Below are 18,513 nucleotides of genomic sequence, written 5' to 3'. Positions count from 1 at the left end.
AAAATACCCCCCTTCCCCAAACTGAACTCCTTATGTATTAAAGTTGACATAGGAAATGAGATGTGGTCAGTAAGCTAAATTTGCAATCTTGTCTCCTAACCAGGGAGCCCTGGTGGTATAGTGGTTAAAGCATGTGTCTGGTAAGTAAAATGTTGGTGATTTGAACCCCAATTTATCTGTGGGAGAAAGACGAGGCAGACTGCTTCCATAAAGATTTGCAGCCTTGGAAGCCCGATGGGGCAGTTCTACTTTGTCCTATAAGGTTGCTACGAATCAGAGTAGACTCAATGGCAATGGTTTTTTTTTTTTTTCTTTTATTGGGGGCGGTTCTCATAACTAGCCACCTTCTTATAAAACCCAGAGAATACCACATACTCAGCCTCCTAACACTCAACATTTATTTTAGAAAAAAGTTTGGGATTTGGACAGCTCAGGAAGGTGGATAGTTCCTCTACTTTTCACAACAATTCTACCACCTCCTGGCTTTATGGATCTATTTTTTAAAAAACATACCAACACAGATAGTGTGATATATGTTACAAGCATTAGGGATTATCAGAAACTACCTCTCATCTGGCTGACATGTTCTACTTTCCCATTTAATGGGTGTGGTTTATCATCTGTTACGATGATAAGAAAAATGAATGAGACTACAACAAGAACACACTTAAGATTAAGTAGTAAAAATAACTATCTAAATCAGAATTTTAGAGCCAAAAAGAACCTTAAAGATCATCTAATCAATTCCAGTCAAACTCCTGTCCAGATAAAGAAACTGAGGTTCACTTATGTCTCATCTAAGACATAAACTTTCATGTAGTGCTGTCCAGAGGAACGGGTACCAACGTTAACTGAATACCTATTATGTTAAGGACTTCCACAAAGCGGCTTGTTTTAATGCATCCAACAACCTGACACAGTACATATTATTCTCCATTTCATAGATGGAAAGCATGAGGATCAGCAGCAGTTTGGTAATATTCCCAAGGTCACACAGAGTGAGGGAGTCATGCACCCAGGATTCAAGGCCAGCTCTGCTTGCTGCCATAGACCACACTGCTAACCATTGCACATGACTTCCTTTTTTGTAAGAGGGGGGAGGGAGGGATGACCAAGTAAGGAAACGTGAGTTCTGCTCCATCACACATATTTGAGGGAACTGAGGAGAAGTCATTTCAAGTCAACTCGAGCACTTCATCGCTAAAGCAAGGAGGGTGGAGTAGATCCCTAAGTTCTGTGACTTTAAAAAACCAAGAAATTAACTCTAAGCAGATTTTCCTTCCTCTAGCTCCTGGAAGCTCACAATCCCCATTGGTACTATTTATTTTTTTTTTAGAATAGGGCATTCCCTCATCTGTAAGCCATTTTACTTCTTGCAGCTGCTTCCTTAACAGAACTTGACATTCACAGGGCTACCTCATGTACTCTGGCGCTAAAAATACAGCCTTTTCGAAAGAGACTGTGAGGACTAGCTGTCTCTTCCAAACTCTGGTCCAGCCCATTTTACAGTTGGGTAAAGAGATGAAACTTAAGGGAGTCAGTTTAGAGGTGCTAACTTGCTTTCTAGGTCTAATAAACAGTACCTACTGCAGTCTGTTCTATTTGCTGCTATGCATTAATTTTTCCTTGTGGGAAGTCTGCAACCCAGCAGGAAAATCTTTATAAAGGCAACAGTGAATGACTGATCTAGCAACCTAATTAAAACTTGTCAATGAACATAATACTCTCCTAGTATGTGAAGCCCTTCGTAATCAAGTGCATGGGCCTCATCTGATATTGAACTGCCTTCTGGCTTCTGTTATCATTACCCAATAAAAACCAAACCCACTGTCATCAAGTAGATTCTGACAAGTATTACAAGGTTCCAAGACAAGCATTTTGCTTGGGCTGTTGCCCCACTGTGGGGCATGCTAAACATAGGGTGGGGTCATGATTTAGGACTGTCTGTTACCCATCAGTCTGGGCTAAGAGGTAGACACACCTAATCCTGTTTGATCCTCACATCTACTCTATCTCATAGGTTTAAATAAACCCCTACTTTCCCACCCTCTTTTAAAGAGGAAGAAAATGAGGTATTGAGAAAAACAAAACAAAACAAAACTCACTGCCTTCGAGTTGGATCTGACTCATAGCAACCCCTCCTTGGGTTTGCCCAAATTCCTATGTCCTGGAAGCAGCAGACATAGCATACACCCCCAAGCCTGCTCTCACCCAAGAGCCTGCTTTTAACCTCTTGCTACAACTACTAAATTTTCACTAATAGCTAAAGGAATAAAGGAGGGAGTGTTGCTCTTTCCACCAGCAACTCTGGGTTACTTACAATTGGTTTTCTTTCCTACACACAGTTATGCAAAGATAGTTCTATTGGGCGGGCCACGTGCAGCCTTCCACTAGAGGCCTTTACAGACCATGGGCCTGAACTTAGAAGCATCTTGCACTCTAAGAGGGGAGAGGAGGGCTGAACACCAACCAACATTCAGAAAAATCATCCTAACTTAGGAGGCAGGAGGGCTGTGAAGCCTCAGCTGGGAGAGTCACCCTAAGATTTCCTAAATTCTGCTTCTGCTGAGAAACATTTTCTGTGGGACTGCCTGTGGGGACAAATACCAGGATGCTGCTTTTTCCGAGAGAAAGCCCACCCATGCTAGGCAGGGACCAACTAGCGAAGGTTCCCACCTGAAAGGGTTGGGAATCTTACCTGGCCCCACACTGTGCCATGTATAGACATGCAGACACTCAGGCAAAAGCTTGGGTGTTTTTAGGGACTAAAAGCAAAAGTGCTCAGAGGGACCTGAAAAAGCTAATGGAGGGAAAGAAAGAACCAGTTATTGCAACTGTACCCAAGTTTCAAAAAGGGGGGTATTTGGCTTTCAGGTCTCCACTAATTCATTTATTCTAGGCACTAGAAGTGGCGATGCAAGAGGCAGAGCCTTGAGGAGAACCTAGGACTAGGGAAATGAGGTTGAAATGTACTCTGTAAGTCCACAGCTCGTAGGGCTCTCTGGGTTTGCTAGGGGGCTTTGCAGATGGGTGGAAGGCCAACAGTAACAGAATGATGACTGGGCTTGGAGTCAGGAAGTCAGAGTTGTACTCCCACTTCTACCACTTGCTAGCCTTATGATCCTTCACCCTTCCCGGGCCTCAATATCTACAAAATGAGGGAACTGGTTGAGCTAATAATTAATAAAATCCCTTCTAGACCTGAGATTCTTGGTATCTCTGTCCTCAGGAGCAAATTCAACATCTTCTTTGTTAATTTTTTGGGTTTTACAAAAAGCATCCCTTAACTTCGTTTCCTTATTCTTTGCCAATGTTCAAAGGGAAACTCACCAGCAACTGTCTCTGCTTTCAGAGAGGAAAATGCACAATTAAAATACACCAAATACTATGAAGTAGTAAATGAGACAAGTCTTAAAATCCAAAGCTTTTCAATGTTCAAATATTTGTATATCCAGGATCTATTCTGAGTTTTACAACTTGTAAGATTTGCTTTTAGAGTAAAATGAGGCTTAGAGAGGTACACTGACTTGTTCAAAACTACAAAACAAGTTAGTGGCAAAGCCTGGATCTTTTGACTAAACATCAGATAGTCTTTTCGTCATAGATCACTATCTCTCTAACCTTTCTAGAGTTCCAATCTATCTTTTTCTGTAATGTTTCTTAGTTAGAAGGATCCACTTAAATACACACAAAAGCCAAAACTTATTGCGATAGTTGTTGTTGTTGTTGTTAAGTGCCGTCGAGTCGTTTCCGACTCATGCGATAGAACGATGGCCAAAACTGGACTTGCCCCACTAGACTCATCTTCTTGAGGTAAGAAATCAATTCCACCCAAAGGCATTCCATCCTCACTGACCCTGAAGAGGAGACACTCATGTCTCAGCTCAGAATTCAAGTGCCAAGTCTCCCTATACCAGGAAGGCTAGAATTTGGAGGATACTATGAAAAATGGTGTTGTCCTTTCATTTCAGTTGTATTAGGATGTATTAGTTAAATCAGATGGGACATGCAACTGTGGAACCTGCTCACCTTCACAATAAAGGGCCACAGATGAACTGGCCATTTTTGTTTCTGGAAATTTGCTTCCAAAGCAGAAGGCAAATGATTAAAAATGCAAATTAGGAAGAAACAAAAGGCAACATGCTACTTTGTTATTATTGTTAGCTGCCATCGAATTGGCCCTGACTCTTGGCCTGTGCACAGCCTAGTTGTATGCCATTCCCACAACTGGTTGTGAATTGGGCTGTTGTGATCCATGGGGTTTCCACTGGCTAATTTTCAGAAGCAGATTTCCAGATCTTTCTTTCTAGGCAATCTTAGTCTAGAAGCAGATACTAGGTTCCTTTTTTCCCCACAACAGGTTAATATCCAGACATCATTCCTCCATGTGTACTGGAGACTCAGTTACTTTCTATGGCTATCAGGGTGTGTAGATGTTTACCTCACAGATTTGGTACTCAGGATATGTGACCCTCTTTTCTCATACACACCCTTATGAGGGACATAGGAAGTACCCTGCTATGCCCTCAATATAGAACACATGTAAAGACTCCTCTCCCAAGTGGGAATAAACTTTTCCCATGCACATATATTTCTATCAATATATTCCCAAGTTATAATTTCTAGAAGAGTAAAACTGACACAGACCTGCTGGCCAGACTTTGCCAGTGTATTTATATCAAGTATTTTACAGGGAAGGCACAGGCAGGACAAATGTAAATGTTTAGAGAAAACAGATCTATAGGGAAAATAGTAGCTCACTTTGTCTTTTCTGAGGTGATGGGTTAACAGTGAAAAAGCAAAAGAAACAGACTAAAACTTGGCCATATCTGTTTAAGACTAGGAATGAAATGTTCCCCTACTGGGCTTTTAAGAGCTCTCCAGATCTCTGCAACTTCAGCACCATGGACTGACGCACAGCCTCAAGCTCTTCTGTAACTGGCTTTTATTGCTTTAATTAACCAAGACTAGGTGGGACAGATTTACTCCAGCTCTTTAATGTTATTGTTGCTCCCTTGTGGCTAGCAGCAGCTCATCACCTCTTGCACTTGATGCCTGGCCTGCACAATTAGCACCTTATTATAGGCTGGCCTCTCTTCTAATTACCATGCATTTCAATTGAGTACTTTGTTGTCTTGTTCAGGCATTAATTCAAGTGCCTGCATTCCGCAACAATAGATCCTAAACATCTTCTAGGCTGTTACTGTGTTTTGGATTTCTTTTTATTTGTTCAGGCCCATGAGGTCTCTCAGGCATGCAAACACCACTTCCTGATTGTATGAAGTTTTACGATGTCTATCTTGGGAATATGGCACACAGTTGGAAGCTGGGATGCCATGCCTATTTTGGCCTCCTCTGCATCATATCTATTGGCCTCCTTTGCTGACGAGGGTTCAGTTACTTGGAGGTAAGCTCTACTAGGCCTGCATCTAACCTTTTTCCTCATCTAAAAAAGGTTGGGCTGAAACGTACACAGAAACTTCCTACCAATAACACATTCCGTGTTCCTCTAGAAAAAAATACATGAGTTTATGCTTGAAATGGACTTGTCATTTTTGGAATTAAAAAAAATAAGGCTGGCGGTTCAAACCCACCAGCTGCTCCACAGAAAGAAGATGGGACAATCTACTCCCATAAAGATTTACTGCCTCAGAAACCCAATGAGGGTTGCTATGAGTCAGAATCACTTGATGGTGGTGAGGTTTTTTTTTTTTTTTTAAATAGTCCCTGAGTAACACAAAGAAGATCTGGTGGTGTAGTGCCTAAGGCATTTGACTGCTAACCAGAAGGTTGGCAGTTCAAAGCTGCCAGCCACTCCACGGAAGGAAGACTGGGTGATCTACTTCCGTAAAGATTTACTGCCTCAGAAACCCAATGGGGGTCGCTATGAGTTGGAATTGACTCAATGGAAGTGAGTTAAATTGAGAGTGGCACAAATGGTTAACTGTTTGACTACTAAAATGTTGAAAGGCTGGTGGTTCAAACCTACCCAGAGGTGTCTTGGAAGATAGGTCTGGTGATCTCCTTCCGAAAGCAATATGAAAACCCAGTGGAGTAGTTCTACTGTGCACAGTTACCATGAGTTGGAATTGACTCAATGACAACTAACATAGTTGCCAAGTAAACATAGGTCTCCTTCACCAAATATTCTGGTGAATGAAATGGAGGCTCAGGGAGATGGTATAGGTGATGGTTACAAATGCAGGCATGAAAGCTAGATGGCCTGGGCTCAAATCCTGGATCTACTACTTATTAGCCTAGCTATGTGACCTGTGACCATAGTCAAGACACTTAACCTTTCTGCACCCCAGTTTCCTAGTCTGTAAAATGGGGATAATAATAGTACCTTGGTCAAAGGCTTGTTGTGAGGACTGAATGAGTTAACTTCTGTAAAGTGCTTAGAACAATGCTTGGCACATAATCACCACTGTGTAAGTTTGTGCTACATAAAATTAATAGAGTTCAGCATTTTAGAATACACAAACCAAAAACCAAACTCGTTGCTGTCGAGTTGGATGCAACTTATAGCAACCCCTCCTTGGGTTTCCAAGGCTCTGTATCACTACGGAAGTAGATTGCCCAACATTCCTTCCGAGGAGTGGCTGGTGGGTTTGAACCTCCAGCCTTCTGGTTAGCAGTCAAATGCTTTAGGCACTTCACCACCAGAGCTCCTTTAGAATACACAGACCTATAAAATAATATGCCCCAAAAGAATCTGACAGTGATGGGAAAACAAGCTGGTTTAATGGAATTGTCTGCCATCCTTGACTTCTTAAATTTTGGCTTAAAAAAAGAACTCTGATTTTATGAGTTTTAAACATGTTGAATCATTATCATAACAAATATGACAAAAAGTGTTCTGGCAACATTTAAGCAGAACTAGTGAAGGTGCATTGTTTTAGCTAAAAATTTAAAATAAACATTCTACTGTTTACACCTCTTATATCTACTTGTCATAACATCAGACATTACTGAAAATAGTATTTATGTTATGTAATATAACACTATTGGCAACTACTGTTGACCTTCATTCTCCAGAAAGGAATTATTTGTGAGTTGTTAGGACAGTTCAAATATATATTGTGTATTTTAAAATAATGAAAGATTTTTCTCTGAAGATGACTGCGTGGTATCCAAATTCAAATTTTTCTTGTCCTGTGTCATTTCTCATCTGTCAATTTGCTGGCACCCTTTAAAGCCTCAACCCCCTGATATTTCCTAGGAACTAAATTCCCAATTCCAGGGACTCTCCTTTCTGCGCAATTACTAATACAAACGACTGTTTCCAACATCAGCAGTCCCTTGTTATCTCAACACACGGAGTTCCTCAGACAGAATTCAGCTGCCCAACCACACACAAAGCTATCTATATGTGCCACAACAAGTGGGGCAACTGTGCTTTCAATGGAGAGGAAACCCTTATAGCTTTACCTCTTCTTGTTTCGCTGGAAGGCCAAGTCCAATGCTGAAAGTCATCTTCCCTGTAGGTACATCTTTATAGAGAACTTTGTAGAGACTTTAGAAACAACTTACATCCTGTCTCTAAGCAGTGATCATGATTTTGTTCAGCAGTTAAATGCTTACGAATGGGGGCAGACACTTCCTCTCTGTAGCCTTCTCTGACTCACCTCCCGATTCTCAGTCCCACTGCACTCATTGGTGCTACCATCATAGCTCTTAACTACAATTTTCTGTGGTTTTGGGGACCCTTCCACCTCCCCCTCTGCACAGGGAGCTTCTCTGGGCAGGAGCTGTGTTTTGCTTATCTTAGGTGCTGGCAAAGAATGCTGAAAATACCCTGCTAAAAGAACTAACAAATCTGTCCTGGAAGAAGTGCAGCCAGAATGCTCCTTGGAAGGGAGAATGGCCAGACTTCGTCTCACCAATTTTGGTCATGTTGTCAGAAGGGACCATTCCCTGAAAAAGGATATGCTGGTAAAGTGAAGGGTCCACGAAAGAGGGGAACAAGATGGATTGACACGTGGCTACAGTGATGGGCTCAGGTATAGTAGGGATCGTGAGGCTGGCCCAGGACTGGCAGTGTTTCCTTCTGTTGTACATAAGGTCAATGAGTTGGAGATGACTAGATGGCACGCAACAACAATAGAGTCTCAAAGGTAGAATAAAGCCCATCTTTAATAAGCTCCCAACAGTTATCTACAAAATTGTACTGAAGTGACTATCTGAGAAAAGCAACGATTCTTTGGTTAATCAAGCTGTTAAGGGTTACTTTCACTTTTGACAACAGGGAAGGCGGTTCCTCAAAAATGGAATATCAGGAAGTCATCAGATCCACTCCTTGTTTCAATCACTTTGGATCAACTTTCCCCCATTTATCCCCTGGCCCCTTTAAAACTTGTACTGGACCCTGTCTGCCCCGCCTCAATGGGTTCCTTTGGTGACCCCAGCTTCACCTTGCAGGTATCTGTCGGGATATCCAAGGCCCATACTCCCAACTGGGCCACCGCGTCAAGGTGCTTTTTTTTTTTCAGGTACCTGCTACAACTCCCACGATCACCCCCATCAAGCCGGGGTTTCCAGTTCCCTCTGGGACGCTTTCGGGGTGGGTGGGTAGGGGGTGCAAGGGCACTGCACCCTCGCCAGCGCCGGTTGCCAAGAGCCTCCTCCCTACTTTTTTTTCGGGACAATGCTCTGGCGACCATTCGGGGAAGTGGACCCTGTCCCCTGCAAGGCCCTGCACCAGCGTTCGATTCGTCCTCGGAGAGAGAGGGGGAATCCTGTGTGTGTCTTTGTGCGGGGGTGGTGGTGGTGGTGTCTGAGGACGCTTTGGGACTAAGGACCCCATTCCCGGCCCAGACTCTTCCCACCCAGAACAAGCCGAAGCGGGCTTCATCGCTTCTTCTGTTCAAGCATCCTAGGAATCAGGGAAATAGAGGGGCGGGGAGAGTGAGTGGGGAGATAGCCCCCCTGGGCCAATTACAACGTCCTGCTCCTCTCACTCAGGGTGTCTCTGTCTCTCTCTTACACACACACACACACACGCACGCACGCACACACACGACCAGCTACTTCATTCAACTCCAGCTGTGAGCAAATTGCGACGCGCGCCTCACCCACTGGGAATTCACTGTCCTGGCCCGTGCCCAGGACACCCCAGCTTCTTCACCGCCAAGCCCAGTTCCCTCCTGTAACTGACCGTGAAGCCGGAGGCAGTTCCCCAGTCCCAGGCCTCTGGGGGGACTTTCGCTGCCGCCGCCGTCACCTCCTCCTGCAGTCCCTGACCCGGGACTCAGTCTCGGACTGCGGCGATGGCTCCTCGGCCTCTGGCGCCCGGCTCACTGGACTCGGCCAGAAACCCGGCGGGGCGCAGGAGAAGCCCATCGAGCTCCCGGCGGCGGCGACAGCAGCGGCAGCAGCGGCTGCAAGAGCGGCTGCCGCGCTGGCTGATGACACTCAGGCGCGGGGAGGAGGGGTCGGTCGCGCTTGGGTGGCGCGGGCAGATGACGTGTGGCGCTTGGAGCGATTCGACAGCATGGCGTCTGTGGCGCTCAGCGAGGCAGAGAAGGTGTACATCGTGCACGGCGTCCAGGTAGTTATAGTAGCAGGTCGACCGCTGAGTTACCCTGGCTCTGCGAGCTGCGGCTGACCCTCGGTTTGTCGGGTTGGGAAGCGGCCAGGTTGCCGCGAGTCTGGATTTACCTTGTGATTAAATGGCTCTTTGATCGGAGTCTGCATCCTGAAACCCGGAACGCGGGCGTTTTTAGGACTGGGCAGCGAGCATCCATTTAGGACTGTTTGTCGTATTTGCAGGTTTTCGGGTCTACAAGGCGGTGGGTGTACCCCGAGGCCTTTCCTGAAGTCTCTCCTGGGGGAAATGACCGTCCCCAGGGCCATCCCTTCACCTTTCTCGTGAGGCTTCACTTGGCCTAACCTGTTTTTTCTTCTAGGAAATGGTGGGAGGGTATTTCTGGCTCGCTTCCTCACCTGGAGGTTTGGAGGCACAGAGAGAGCACACATCCACCTTGAAGATATACCAAAGCCACTGCCATCCAGCCTATTCTGACCCTGTAGGACAGAATAGAACTGCCCCATAGGGTTTCCAAGGCTGCCTTCATCTTTCTCTTGTGGGGTGACTGGTAGGTTCCAATCATGGACCTTTTGGTTAGCAGTCAGATGCTTTTACACTGTGCTCCCAGAGCTCCCTTGAAAGATACATTGTTGTTGTTGTTGTTGTTGTGTGCCGTCGAGTCGGCCCCGACTCATAGCGACCCCTCCTTGGGTTTCCGAGGCAGTATCACTACAGAAGTAGGATTGCCCAACCTTCCTTCTGAGGAGTGGCTGGTGGGTTTGAACCGCCAGCCTTCTGGTTAGCAGTCAAGTGCTTTAGCCACTATGCTACCAGAGCTCCTTGAAAGATACATATGGCCTTACAAATGAAAGGGGAAGAATGTAATGGTTTAAAAGGCTGCTCTGCAGCCAGTAGCATCATTATTGCTGGTTCCCATTTTGCTAGTGGAGAACTAAGATTCCTGAAAACATCTAGAACCCAGTATCTTCTGTGCTCAAACTTCAGCCCTTAGTTTTGATCACTCCAGGAGGAGAGTTGGAGGATGTTGGGCCTACTAAGCAGCTATCCAGCTTCCTTCTATGACTAACCCCACCAAGTTCTTTAGCCTACCCCTGGCAGAATCTGATGGCAGCCCCTCCTCCTTCCCTTGCCCTTTCTCTGCTACAGCCAACTGCAGTCAGCAATCCCATGATGTAACTATTAGATTAAGGAAGCCAGCTATCATTAAAGCTCCACAACTGTGAGTTAAGGCCATGTCCTTTTTAAAATTGTGTCCTGCCTTTTTATCTTTCATGTCATAAAAAAACAAAACAAAAAACCAAACTCACTGTCATCGAGTCGATTCCGACTCATATCTACCCCCTTTGGGTTTCTGAGGCAATAAATATTTACGAAAGTAGATTGCCTGGTCTTTGCACGGAGTGGCTGTTAAGTTTGAACTGCCAGCCTTCTGGTTAGCAGTCATGCCTTAGGCACTATGCCACCATAGCTCCTGTGTCTGTTATACCAAAAAACCCCAAACTCACTGCTGTCAGGTCGCATCTGACTCATAGCAACCCCTCCGTGGGTTGTATTCTGAGGCAGTATCACTACAGAAGTAGATTGCCCAATCTTCCTTCCAAGGAATGGCTGGTGGGTTTGAACCGCCAGCCTTCTGGTTAGCAGTCCAATACCTTAGGCACTACGCCACATCATTATCAGCTAACAGGTTGGATAACAAACCTGGGTAATAGAGTCAGAACTCAGTTTCATGAACTTTTAAGTTATGCTTCAGCATCAGGAATAGGGAGATATATATGTATGTATTGGTGGCATAGTGCCTAAAGCCATTTGACAGCTAACCAGAAGGTTAGTGGTTCAAACCCACCAGCTACTCCTCGGAAGAAAGATTGGACAATCTACTTCTGTAGAGACACTGCCTCAGAAACCCAAGAAGGAGTCCCTATGAGTCGAAATTGACTCTGCAGCAATGAGGTTTTTTTTTTTTTTTTAATGTGTATGTTACTTGGATTTGTTGTTGTTGTTGTTATGTGCTGTCGAGCTGGACCCAAATCCTAGCAACCCCTCCTTGGGTTTCCAAGCCATTATTACTATGGAAGTAGATTGCCTAACCTTCCTTCCGAGGAATGGCTGGTGGGTTTGAACCACCAGCCTTCTGGTTAGTAGTCAAGTGCCTTAAGCACTATGGTACCAGAGCTCCCTACTTGGGTTTGTTGTTGTTGTTGTTATGTGCTGTCGAGTTGGACCCAACTCATAGCTACTCCTCCTTGGGTTTCTGAGGCAGTATCACTACAGAAGTAGATTGCCCCATCTTCCTTCCGAAGAGTGGCTGGTGAGTTTGAACCGCCAGCCTTCTGGTTAGCAGTCAAGTGCCTTAGGTATAAAAATGCTGATAAAGCAATTAGATTTGTCTTTCCCTGTCTTATTTTTTTTGCCTACCTTTTTCTGTACTGAGGGGGGAAAAAAAAAGACCTGATCTAGTCTGGGAGATTCCCTAAAGAAAAGGCATTTGAGCTGAGCTCTCTAAATGAGGAGTTAAGTAGTCATGACCCTTGTGAGAAGGACAAGATGGTGAATTCACAGGCCTGCAGCAAAAGAAGGTGTGGAGCCACAGAGATGAGCTGGGGATAGTAGTGGAAGTGACCAGAAACCCAAGTCATTCATCAGTTATTGATCTTGGGGGGTAATGATCTGTTGACTTATCTGTATGGTATTCCCAAGGCCTACCTAGTACTAGATGGTACCTGGCTTCCAATGCCAGCTGCTCAAAAAGGGATCAGAAGTAGAGATTCTACATAGAGTGGGAGGATGAATGTGGAACAAAATTCAAAAACACAAAAATGACCAGAATTACTGGTCGGATAGAGACTGGTTGGAACCTCCGAGACTGTGGCCCCAGGTTACCCTTTTGGCCTAGAAATGGACTCACTACCTAAGGCCTAGCTAGTGCCCAGCACTTGGCAGGTACTCAGTGACACTGAATAAGTAAGATTTTAAAAAAAGGGCTTTTTAAAATCATCTCTTTCTCTCGTTATCTCTCTCTCTCGCTAGTATCAGTAGGGCTAGAGTTGTTGGTAAATACTCACCTCTGTGTATCACAGAGCCATGCAGAGTAACTGACTTTAAATAAACCTCTTCATAAGGACAATTAACATTGACCACAAATTTGTATTTATGGAGCAGCAAAACAGAAATTGTTTGTTGTTATTATGTACCATTGAGTTGTCTCTGACTGATAGTGACCCTGTTTACAACAGAATGAAACACTGCCTGGTCCCATGCCAGGCTCACAATCCCTACTATACCTGAGCCCATCGCTGCAGCCACCATGTCATTCCATCTTATTGAGGCCCTTCCCCTTGTTCATTGACCCTCCACTTTACCAAGCATGACATCCTTCTGCAGAGACTGGTCCCTTCTTACAATATGACTAAAGCAGGTGACACGAAATCTGGCCATTCTTGCTTCCAGGAACATTCCAGCTGCACTTCTTCCAGGACAGATTTGTTAGTTCTTTTAGCAGTCCACGGTACTTTCAGCATTCTTCACCAACACCACAGCTCAAAAGCATCAACTCTTCTTTGGTCTTCCTTATTCATTGTCCAGTTCTCACATGCACAGAAAGTGATTGAAAATACCATAGTTTGGGTTAGATGCATCTTAGTCTTCAAGGAGATATCTTTGCTCTTCAGCGCTTGAAAGAGGTCTTTTGCGACGGGTTTTCCCAGTGCAATATGTCTTTTGATGTTTTGACTGCTGCTTCCATTGGCATTGATTGTAGAACCAAGTAGTATGAAGTCTTTGACAACTTCATTCTTTTCTCCATCTATTGTGATGCTGCTTATTGGTCTAGTTGTGAGGATTTTTGTTTTCTTTGTATTGAGGTGTAATGCATACTGTAGACTGTAGTCTTTAATCTTTATCCTCATTTTCAGAAAGCAGAGTTGTGATGTCTGCGTATCTTAGGTTGTTAATGAGTCTTCCTCCAATCCTGATGCCATGTTCTTCTTCATATAATCCACCTTCTCTGATTATTTGCTCAGTGAAAGGATACAACCTTGATGCACTCCCTTCCTGATTTTAAACCATGCAATATCTCCTTGTTCTGTTCAAACAACAGCCTCCTGATCTATGTATAGGTTCCTCATGAGTACAATTAAGTGTTTTGGAATTTCCATTCTTCAAAGTGTTATCCATAATTTGTTATGATCCATGCAATTGAATGCATTTGCATAGTCAATGAAACACAAGTAAACTTCTTTCTGGTATTCTTTGCTTTGAGCCAAGAGCCATCTGACATCAGCTATGATATCCCTCTTTCCACGTCCCCTTCTGAATCCAGCTTGCATTTCTGGAAGTTCTCTGTCAATATACTGCTGCAACCATTTTTGAACAATCTTCAGTAAGATTTTACTTGCATGTAATATCAATGATATTGTTCAATAATTTCTACATTCTGTGGAATCAGAAGTTATACTGAATAAGTAAAGGTTAGAATGCAGATAAATAAGTCTTTATTATATAGGATCTCCACTGACTCAGTTCTAAAATTGCCTAAACTTTTGTCTAGTTGGGCATTGAATGTCAGCAGTGCACCTTAAGCAGTGTCTATAAGGTGCACCTGACCTGAGCCATGGTATTTTCAATTGCCTCATATGCATGTGATAGCTGGACAATGAATAAGGAAGACCTGAAGAATTTATGCCTTTGAATTGTGGTGTTGGTGAAGAATATTGAATAGACCATGGACTGCTAGAAGAATGAACAAATCTATCTTGGATGAAGCCAGAATGCCCTTTAGAAGTAAGATGGTAAGACTTCATCTCACTTACTTTGGATATGTTATCAGGAGGTACTAGTCCCTGAAAGGTCATCATGTTTGTTAAAGGGTCAGTGAAAAAGAGGAGGACCCTCAAGGAGATGGATTGACACAGTGGCTGCCACAGTGGGCTCAAACACAGCAATGATTGTTAAGATGGTGTGGTACTGGACTGGACAGTGTACTGGAAGGCAACCTAACAACAACATGTGAATATGGTTCCCACCTGTGTAGTCCTATTCATTTTGTGTTTTATCTTTCATCTTTGGTCCAGCATGGTCAGTTTTAGCCTCTGACTTTCCTTTGCTGTCAGCCTTTGACTCCTTTGCTATTTTAGGGAATTTTTCAGCTTGCTTTGGTAGTAGTTAAGAACAGTTGAAATTAACCTCATGATGTGTGTTAAGGATTCCAATTGCTAGTAAGTGAAACTAACTGGCTCAAGCCAAAAAAGTATTTATTAGAAAGCTGTAAGTATTTCTCCAGCATTTATGTCTTCAGCCTGTCCCTGCTCATCTCTGCTGCTTTTTATACCTTTGCTTTATTCCTGTCTTTCTTCAGATTGGCTGTTTCTCAGGCCACGAAAAATGCGTTTACCTCTGTAAACCTCTGTAAAGGAGAGTAAGAATGTGTGCCCTGTTCAAATAAAAGTAAAGAGATGTATTAAGGGACAAAACAATTTGCAAATTGGGCGGTAGCCTTGTAGAGAATACAAAGTTGCTCTGAAGTCTGGAGGGGGAGGTGAGCTTTCATAATAAAAAGTGGGGAAGAGGAGTGGGTGATGGTCACATGCCATAAGGTGAGTAGTCATTAGCGACAGCAATTCTCTTCTCAGCTGTCTTCTTCCTGGAATAATCTTGAGTAAACTCTCATTCCTGACCCCCACCCTTATTTATTAAGAGTGACTTGGGGGCAAGTGCCAAGATGATTGATTGTAGGCCAAGGTCTACTGGTTCCACCCAGCCAAATGCCCAAGGCCATATTCATATGAATGAGAAGTCAAGGCTACATTTTCTGGAATGCCTAAGCAGGAGCTTGTTACAAAATGAAGTTTTGATACAGACCTTTTATCACCTGTATTATTATGCCAAGTGTCTCAGTTGCTAACACACCTCCCAACCCTTTACAGTGCCTCTGTATAAGAGATCAGCCCTAAATGCCAACCTTGTGTTCCCAGGAGGAAAAAAAATCCTCTTTGGTTCAGTTTGGATTGGGGAAAGAATGGACAGAATCTTTGAGCTTAAACATGGCTACTGGAGGAAGAAGTGCACTTAGAAGAGGGCAGTTTGAGAAAAAGGAAGGTGGCTCATTTTAGGTTCTGGCAGAAATGTAATCCAATTCAGATAATTCAGGAGACTTTTATGATAGAACTCTTCATAGTGCTATGGGAAAGTTTAAGGGAATCTACAAGAGATATTGAAGTTGTTGCAGGCCAAGTTCCAGAATGACTAGAAAGTCAGCTGTAGCTCAGAGAGAAATTTAATTAAGAGGATAGTAACCTTGCAAGGGGAGCTCTGGTAGCATAGTGGTAAGGCACTTGACTGCTCATCAGATGGCTGGCGGTTCAAACCCATTAGCCACTCCTCGGAAGGAAGGTTGGGCAATCCTACTTCCGTAGTGATACTGCCTTGGAAACCCAAGGAGGGATTGCTATGAGTCAGGGCTGACTCGACAGCACATAACAACAACAACAACCTTGCAAGGTAGAGACACACGGGCCAAAGGCAACACCATGTGTGTCTCCCCAAGCCTTACAGGCTAGGGAGTTTTATAGTAGTTTTTAAGGCCGTGGGGTACGTGATTTCAAAAGACCTTTTATAGGCAGGTATTCATAAAATGCTGACCCTTTTGTGAAAGTCAGGAGAACAAGGCTGTGATAAATTCCTAATGGTTAACCTCACCTTCCTTCAGGCTAGGTGCATACACAGTCTTTCTAGGATGGAGTCTGTGTTCCAACATGGATGCTGTGACCTCTTCAGCACAGGTATATTCTGCTGTTTCCTCTTGGTTTGAGTCTTGGTCTTGTCTTGGATCTGCCATCTTAGTTCATCAGGCAGTAAAGAGGGGCAGATGTGTGCAGGCTCCAAAACTGGTTAACACTGACCACAGGTAGTGGCCTACAAGACATCTCAAGAAACGCCAGTTACCAGGAAATGCCATTAAGCAGCAGATTTATATTTGTGTTGTTTCTTTTGCAGTGTCCCTTCCTTATCCTCAGGATCTGAGAAATGCAATTGCCCTGGCCTGTGAGCTGTTCTTCTCTTGGTTTTATGATCTTAGGAATGTGGTTGCAGGGGCAGGATTCCTGTATGATTATGGCTACAAGTAGTAGAATCAGGCAATGTTTAAATTGAATGACATTAATATGGAACTTTAGGTTATGAAGTTAGAACACATATTCATCGCCCAGAAATTCTAATCTGTCTATACTATTACAAAGTGTGCAAACACCAGTAACCACAGGGAGCAGCTACCATCCCTAGACAAAGGGGTCAGGGAAGGAAATCAAGTTACAAGATGCCAGCTGGAACCATGGGGGAATGGCTGCTAAACAGAAGTTGTAGCCTTACACAGATGCAGGCATTGTCAGAAATGTGGCCCCAAGGTAGGGGCAGGGGATACCTCTCATCTGTTGGTACTTTCCATTGGCCAAACTCAACCAGGTGCCAGCAAGGGACTTCAGGTGATGTAGTCTGTAGGTAGGTCAACTTCCTGGTGCTCCTAGGGCAGGGAAGGACAGAGAATGGTTCTGAGAGGGTTGTTGTAGTAAGGTACTGTTGAGTCAGCTCTGACTCATAGTGACCCTATGTACAACAGAATGAAACACCACCCGGTTGTGTGCCATCCTCACAATCCTATCTATACTAGGGCCCATCATTGCAGCCACTATGTCAGTTCATCTTGTTGAGGGTCTTCCCCGTTTTTGCTGACCCTCTGCTTTACCAAGCACAATATCCTTCTCCAGGGAATGGTCCCTTCTGACAATATGACTAAAGTAGGTGAGATAAAGTCTGGCCATTCTTTCTTCCAAGGAGCATTCTGGCTGCACTTCTTCTAGGACAGATTTGTTCGTTCTTCTGGCAGTCCATAGTATTTTCAGTGTTCTTTGCCAACACCATAATTCAAAGGCATCAACTCTTCTTGATTTTCCTTATTCATTGTTCAGCTTTCACATGCATATGAGGCAGCTGAAAACACCATGGCTTGGGTTACTCATACCTGAAGTCTTCAAAGTGACATTTTTGTTCTTCAGCACTTTAAGAGGTCTTTTGCAGCAGATTTACCCAGTGTAATATGACATTTGATTTCTTGACTGTGCTTCCATGGGTGTTGATTGTGGATCCAAGTAATATAAAATCTTTGACAACTTCAATCTTTTCTCCATTTATCGTGATGCTGCTGATTGGTCCAGTTGTAAGGATTTTCATTTTCTTTATGTTAGGTGTAATCCATACATTCTGCAGATTGTAATAATCTTTAATCTTCATCAGTAAGTGCTTCAAGTCATCTTCACTTTTAACAAGCAAGGTTGTGTCATCTGCATGTTGCATGTTGTTAATGAGTCTTCCTGCAATCCTGATGACATGTTCTTCATATAGCCTAGCTTCTCAGATTATTTGCTCAGCATACAGATTGAATAAGTATGGTGAAAAGATACAACCCTGATGCACTCCCTTCCTGATTTTAAACCATGCAGTGTCTCCTTGTTCTGTTCAAACAACAGCCTCCTAGTCTATGGATAGGTTCCTCATGAGCACAATTAAGTGTCCTAGAATTACCATTCTTCTCAATGTTATGCATAATTTGTTAAGATCCACACAATCGAATGCTTTTTGCGTAGTCAATAAAACACAAGTAAACATCTTTCTGTTACTCTTTGCTTTCAGCCAAGATCAATCTGACATTAACAATGATATCCCTTGTTCTATGTCCTCTTCTAAATCCAGCTTGCAGTTCTGGAAGTTCCTTGTCAATATACTGCTGCAACCATTTTTTTTTTATTAGGATTTGGGTGAAGATTTACAGAGTAAATTCACTTTTCATACAGTAGTTCACATATACTTTGTCTCATGATTGACCAAAATTTACAATGCAGCAGCTCCCCTCCCACTTCCTCCCCATAGTTACCTCCTCCCAGTGTCCATCCCTTCATACTCTTCTGCACCCT

The 18,513-nt window shown here is 43.7% G+C and overlaps 1 protein-coding gene across 1 annotated transcript in view; it reads left to right on the top strand.

Annotated features, from left to right (window-relative positions):
- The first annotated feature begins 8,385 nt into the window (after nucleotides 1-8,385).
- The window catches only part of EXOSC7 (exosome component 7), a 76,094-nt gene continuing 65,966 nt past the window's right edge, over nucleotides 8,386-18,513 (top strand). The window contains exons 1-2 of the mRNA XM_007949700.2: nucleotides 8,386-8,474; nucleotides 9,109-9,550. Coding sequence (XP_007947891.2) covers nucleotides 8,386-8,474; nucleotides 9,109-9,550 — 531 coding nt within the window. The remainder of the gene's footprint in view (nucleotides 8,475-9,108; nucleotides 9,551-18,513) is intronic.

This window comes from Orycteropus afer, unplaced genomic scaffold (genome assembly GCF_000298275.1).
Source record: "Orycteropus afer afer isolate SDZICR_OR568_19922 unplaced genomic scaffold, OryAfe1.0 scaffold00250, whole genome shotgun sequence".
Taxonomy (NCBI): domain Eukaryota; kingdom Metazoa; phylum Chordata; class Mammalia; order Tubulidentata; family Orycteropodidae; genus Orycteropus; species Orycteropus afer.
Note: the sequence above shows the minus strand (reverse complement) of the source record. Positions and strands in the feature narration are given on the sequence as shown.